The following is a 6,407-nucleotide window of genomic DNA, read 5'->3' as shown; positions in this document are numbered from 1 at the left end:
TCACAAACTCCTCCAAGACCATTTCAGGCTGGACATAAGAAACAGGTTCTTTACTGTCCAAGCCCCCAAGGCCTGGAGCAGACTGCTGCCAGAGGTGGTACAAGCACCTACTTTGAACTCCTTTAAGAGTCAATTGGACACTTATCTTGCTGGGATCCTTTGACCCCAGCTGACTTCCTGCCCCTGGGGCACGGGACTGGACTCGATCTTCTGAGGTCCGTTCCAGCCCTAATGTCTATGAAATCTGTGAACCCTCAGAACATCTATAAGCAATCTGCTTTGTATTACTGAGATAAAAATGTATGGAAGCCAAATGTAAATAAATACATGGGAAATGAGAAGAAGGAAGTTGTAGTTTACCTCATTGTCTCCACAAGTCAAGTTTTATAAAATGAACGGGAAGAGAGGTACCAAACAGGCCACCTTGGTCCCCTCTACATGTTACAGGTATTGCACAATTACCTGGAGACCAGCTAAATGTGCAAAGTAGCTATCGCACAATAAAAAAGCTCAAACCAGCTATAAAGTTAGACCTTGAAAATGTGTACTGACTTGTATAGTTGGTTGCTATTGAGCTTTAATTTTCATGTCTAGCAGGGTTTCCTCTGCAGCTGGGAGCCCCATGTGAAACCTCCGAGCCCTGGCTGCTGTGATCCGCAAAGCTCAGGGGTATGTGAAATCTCCAGGCCTGCACGGGGCTCTTGGTGAACCCAGACCCGCACGGGGCTCTTGATCCCGGGTGAGCTTCATCCACAGTTGGGACCAAGAGTCCCGCATTGGACAAGTCTCTGAGTCCCAGCTGCACCTCACAGCCACAGCTGACGGGGCTCTCAGTCTTGGCTGCACATGGCCCCTGCAGCTAGGAGCCCCTTAGCAAAAGGTGCTTCCAGCTGTGGGTACCTGCTTATCAATGGAGGAGGACCCCAATTCTGGGGAGCCCCCTATACCAACAACAAGGTGCAGTTGGGTCTAATGCATGATCTACACAATTCTGCTTCCTACCATGCATGTGTGGCATGGCAGGAGGTGCAGTTGTGTGGCTCATGTGTTAAATACAATCATGCCTTTACCTGCACGTGTAGAGGGAGCCTTTGTCCTTTGTGGAGCATTCAGTGTTCCTTTCTTAGCCTAGCATTAGGTAAGTCTGAGTCAGGGTTTGGTTCAACAGCTCTGAAACAGCAGCAGGTGCTGTGAACATATTTTGGAAGACGGTAGCCAAAACCCAGTGATAAACTGCTTTTGCAAAATATCTTGGGTCTCATCTTTGAATAGGTTGATATTAGCTGGTTTTGGATCCAAACCACTACCTGAGGGTGGATTGGGATACAGAGATTTAAGTATGAATCTGCTGCGCTACTATTTCAGAGCTCTGGTGTAGGCAAGGCTGGGCTGACCAAAATTAACAGTAATTTTTAACTTTCCCTTCTTGTTTTTTAAAATCAAATTAACAGAAAACTGAGCTTCACCAGGGCTTTGTTCTGCTTGTCATTGCCCCATTAAAAGCTGACTTTCTAGCTCCACCTAATCCTCATTCTGCTTTTGGACTGAATGAATGAGTGGGAGAATATGCCAGTTACAAGGGATCACAGTATCAGCTGAACAGTTGCAGAAAAAAAAGTTCATAAATCAAGAAGTTGTCTACAGCTTCCCAGATAAAGTGGAAAATTCCTGTGTTAAATCAGCTAGCAGCTACTCCATCACCCTTATCATTGTCTCTGTACTGAAAATGAACCTGTTTTACTTAAAACCTGTAATCCTCCTGACCACAGTGCTTAATGTGTTTAACTTAACTATGTTCTTGCTAATTATATAGTGCAGAAGGTTGCAGCAAGAGGCCTACAAATTACAGCATTTGGTCAGTTCGGGTAGTTGCTATTTGAATTAACAAGCAAGATTTAATTTTAAAGGGGTTGGCCCTTCGGCATGCAATACGACCCACTTCACAGAGAGAATTGTAATAAAAGTGATGGAAATAGAAGCATGGTAACGAGACTGATATTACTGTCTGTGGTTTGAGACATTTATGTTGGGAAGCTACAGTAGCACCAGAGCTTTGTGTAATAATTCCCTTTTTTTTGCCTCCCCTCATTTTATCTTATGTCCTGCAGCTTTTAATTTCCTCGGAATTCACACTTTATCTCTGTGGTCCTTATAGTCTCTTCAAAGTTTAATCTTTGTTTCACATTTATTCTTTATTTAAAAATCACTCTTACAGATGGATCCAAAATAAAACTTGGATCCAAATGCCTTAGGCTGCTTGTAGATGCCATGGGGGGGTTACTCAGTTTAGTTTTCCTTAAATTGAAATGGTGGGTTTTTAAAAACACCACTTCAATTTAGGGAGAATTAAAGTGAACGAAACCCCCGTGGCATGTACGCAAGGGTGGGGGCCCGACCCTTACCTGCCTCTTTGGTGACAGCTGTATAAAGCTGCTGGTGGGTCAAGTGGTCCCTGTGCTACGTGGGACCCCCCAGGGAACACCTGGCCCGGACAGTCCCAGGGAGCACTGATCCCCCCTGCAGCTATGGAGGGAAGCAGTGGAGCCCTGCACAGCTCAGGAAGGCAGACAGGCTCAAAAAAAAAAAAAAAAAAAAAAAAAAAAATCAGGCTCAGTGGTTTTTTTTTTTTCTTTCCTTCAGTGGATCCTGCCTGAACAGGCTGCCGCCAGGTCCCACAGCCCCTGAGCTGTGCAGGGCCTGCCAGGCCCTGAGCACAGCTTCCAGTGTGCCACTGTTGCACTTTGTTAGGTAGCAAACTAAAACACGTCTGAGGTGTTTTATCTTGCTACGTACCAAAGTCATTAAAGCGGAATATGCCGCTGAGCATGCAAACAGCGATGCCATTAAAGTGGTGCAAAAGGGAATTTAAGCCGCTTTAAAGGCCAATTTTGTGGTGTGTACAAAGGCCCCTAGTGATCACCTCTGCTTTCATTAAAGCAGCAATTTTAACACTTTTTAAGTTACTGAAGATGTGTGCATGTGTCGGCAGTGTGCAGGGATCATCCTGCCTAAGTGGACAGAATTCTGAACTCCAAATGCATCTGTTCGGCACTTGTACAACCAGGCCTTCCTCTAAGTGAAAAGCCTAAGAGTAGAGATGTGGTAGAGTCAAAATGTAGCTGATAAATTAAAATTTCTATATTTGCAGGACAAATAGTAGCCTAGATTTTTCTTCATTTGTCTGCAGATCAGATAAATTACCACTAGCTTCCACCTTTCCTCTGGCAGATAAACCTGACCAATATTTATCTGGCCGTTCAACGTTGAACTATAGAAGGTGAGATGGACAAGGGCTTTAAGGATGCCTCCATACTCTAAATTGCAGCTGTTTGTGCCAGTTTCTAGCTGTCTGGTGTGCTAAGCCTGTTGTAGTATAGTAGTCACTAAAACTGGTGATTGTTTACTCAAGCTGTATAGAGTTAGGTCTTCATCTGTCCTCTTGCCACTTCCACCAGTCCCTTAATCATTTTTGCTGCTCCACCCTGAATTCTTCCTTAAAGACTATGGTAATTTACTCTCTCTCTGTAGTAGTTCAGAGAGAAATCAGTGGTTCTCTCCATGTGCTGTATGACATCTGGTCTGAAAATACAGTTCTTTAGAAGGAGCTTGCGTATGCAGTTTAGCTGATCACCAGGGCATCTTTTCATTTGCTGAAGTCTCCCTCTGACTTCAGATTATAAAAATGAAGTCGGAACAAAATAGATGGGGGGAAACGAGTAATAGAAAGCGAAGGAAGTTAAAATCATCCTGTGCTCTGTAGAATAAGGCTAATCAACAGCAAGGTGTTAGCTGTGGTCTCCAGCTAAGCGGTCTCTGTGGCATTCCAGCATGTGGAATTTCAATCACTTTAAAATAAAATTAGGCTATATTCAATCAAATGCAGTGGGAGGAGAGAAAAAGTAAATAATGAAATGTAGAATCTCAAAATGCACGTACACATAATTCTCTTACCCAGAATCCAGCTCAGCCATTGCTGCTTTTCGGCCAAATTGAGCTGGCGTGTAAGCAATTAATAACCTTTCCGTATAATATTAATAAGATCTGTTATTTTAAAAAAGTGTTTTTTTTTATCAGTTGATATAAGTGAATATAGGAACCACTTATTGAATAGCGCGTTGATTTCAGCATAGGAAGATTTCATTTCCAAGACTGACTTTCTAGAATAAGCCAGGAGAATCACTGACAGGGATATAATATAAAATGTGAAACAACCATAATGTCTAAAAGCTAAGCATCATAGTCTCTCTTGGTCACACGAACACCAAGTCTCTCTTTGTAGCTCAGCAACCTCAAGAGTGTTTTGGTAACAATCTCGAAAACCTGTCATGCACTGGCTAGCATGAATCTACCACCTTGGCAAAGGTTTGGAGTTCTTACTACCTGAGGCTGTTTAGTTGCCCATATAAAATGTGCAGGTGGCCTACATCAGTTTTCTCATTGCACCTGGGAATCTGACTTGGAAGCGAAGCCAAATTCTAATGTACTCACACAGTGAAGCGACTTCTCACCATCATGGCAGCATTCCCTGTTGAGGCATATAAATTGGTTCATATGGGAAAGCTTGCGCTTCTGTTGCTCCTGCTGTTCCTGCTATTTGGACAGGGATAAACTAACACGTTTCACCAACATTGAATTTACATAAAAATTACCTCTTAAAATGTTTGTAGTCATAACTTTTAAACTTCCGAGGTTCAAATATGATCCCCTTCCCTTGAATTGGAATCACACCGACTTCTGTCAAATCAGAACTTGTGAAAGGCATACATAAATTAGAAGAATAAGAAAATTAACGGGAGGGCATGAATGTGGCCTGTTGTAAATTAACTGTTACAAAGATGAAGAGAAATCGCATCATGAAAAATCTGTGAGGTGTCCTTTGGTGTCACTGAGTTTTTCTTCTCCCAGGATGAAGAGGAAGAGATCAAACAGGAAATTAACATGCTAAAGAAATATTCTCATCACCGTAATATTGCTACATATTATGGTGCTTTTATTAAAAAGAACCCACCGGGAATGGATGATCAACTGTGGGTAAGTGTTTTTCTTTTTCCTGTAAACCCAAAAAGCTGTTACTTTGTATTGATCTTTCCTGGAAACCATGATTTAAAAAATGTTTTTCCATGGTTTTATAAAACTCTTGCAAGCTAAGGTCAGAAAACTGCTCTGTTTTGCACAGTTAACAGCTGGGGTCAGGATTATATCTTTGTTATAGGATGGGATGAAGACAAGCAAATGTGGTGACATTTTTGGGGGCAGGAAGTTTGCCCAAAGCATTATCAGTTAGAAGATGGAAGTCGAATGCTTCGACGCTGGGAGTTCTAAACACTTGCACTTCCCACCACCTGGGGTTGCAAATGCTAAACCTCACACAGTCGGTTCAGGAGTCTCCTCTTTCCCTCTCTTGCTCCTCTGCACCTGAGTGCACACCTTAGGATTCCGTGAGCATCTGTCATTTGGTTCCCCCTGACTTTGGGATTCAGATCCATCTTCCCCTAGAAAGGAAATGGTCATGATCTTAATCCAAAATCTAATTGATATTTGTCCGGCCCACATCTGGCAGCATCTGCTGGGGAGAGACCCAGGGCTGCAACATCAGCAAGAGTGTTGCTGTTCAGGATTCCAGTCAGTGCTTTGACACTTTTACCTCTTGGAGACATTAAAAATTAATTAAAGAGGTTGTGCCAGACTCTGCTCTTGGTTACCCTGGCCTAAATCTGTGGTAAGCCAGCAAGTAGCAACAGTGTTGCTGTGATCAGCCTTCTACCCGGTAATTACAGCTTCTGTTTTTATCTTGGCAGTTTTAGGGGAGGACACAGGGAGGTCATGTCAAAAAGGGTAAAGAGAATGAGATGAAAACCTAGTTTAAATACAGCACCATGGGTATTATTCGCTATTCTAAATAACACTTATTTCCCCATAGAACAGCAAGTAACTAGAATTGTGCTTGTGCTGTGATCACCACGGACAGATATAAACATAGTAGTTGTCACACTGGAGTCAACCTTTTGTAAGCTCAGGCCAGCATATCTTCCTTCAAGTTGTTTCTCCTCTGAAGTAATTAGACTGACTTTATTTTTAAAAAGTATGTGAGAGGCAAGGAATTTTTAGGGCTTTGTCTTTTGTTGGACTGGCTGTGTAGTTTAGATAAAGTTAGACAAGCTTTTGAATGCAAGCCATTCTTTGTCAGGTCTCTGGTCACAGGAGGATTGGCACAGCTATGCCTGGCTTCCAAATGTGCCTAGCTTCTTGTGATCAGAGACCTGACTAAGAATGTCTTGCATTCAAAAGCTTGTCTAACTTTATCCTAACTACAGAGTTGGTCCTAAAAAAATCCTTGCTTGCTTCTTGCATAAGTTCTTGACCATCATGGCTACAACATCACTCTTACATTAAAAAAAAAAAAAAAA

General features: G+C 42.5%; 1 protein-coding gene across 6 annotated transcripts in view; it reads left to right on the top strand.

Moving 5' to 3' along the window:
• TNIK (TRAF2 and NCK interacting kinase) overlaps window positions 1-6,407 on the top strand; it is a 357,471-nt gene that overhangs the window by 212,336 nt on the left and 138,728 nt on the right. For all 6 annotated transcript variants that reach the window (XM_019503300.1, XM_019503299.1, XM_019503298.1 and 3 more), the window contains exon 4: window positions 4,906-5,031. In XM_019503300.1, the coding sequence (XP_019358845.1) occupies window positions 4,906-5,031 (126 nt within the window). The remainder of the gene's footprint in view (window positions 1-4,905; window positions 5,032-6,407) is intronic.

Source organism: Gavialis gangeticus, unplaced genomic scaffold (assembly GCF_001723915.1).
Source record: "Gavialis gangeticus isolate Ggan-Ray unplaced genomic scaffold, GavGan_comp1, whole genome shotgun sequence".
Lineage (NCBI taxonomy): Eukaryota > Metazoa > Chordata > Crocodylia > Gavialidae > Gavialis > Gavialis gangeticus.
This window is presented reverse-complemented; position numbering and strand designations above follow the sequence as displayed.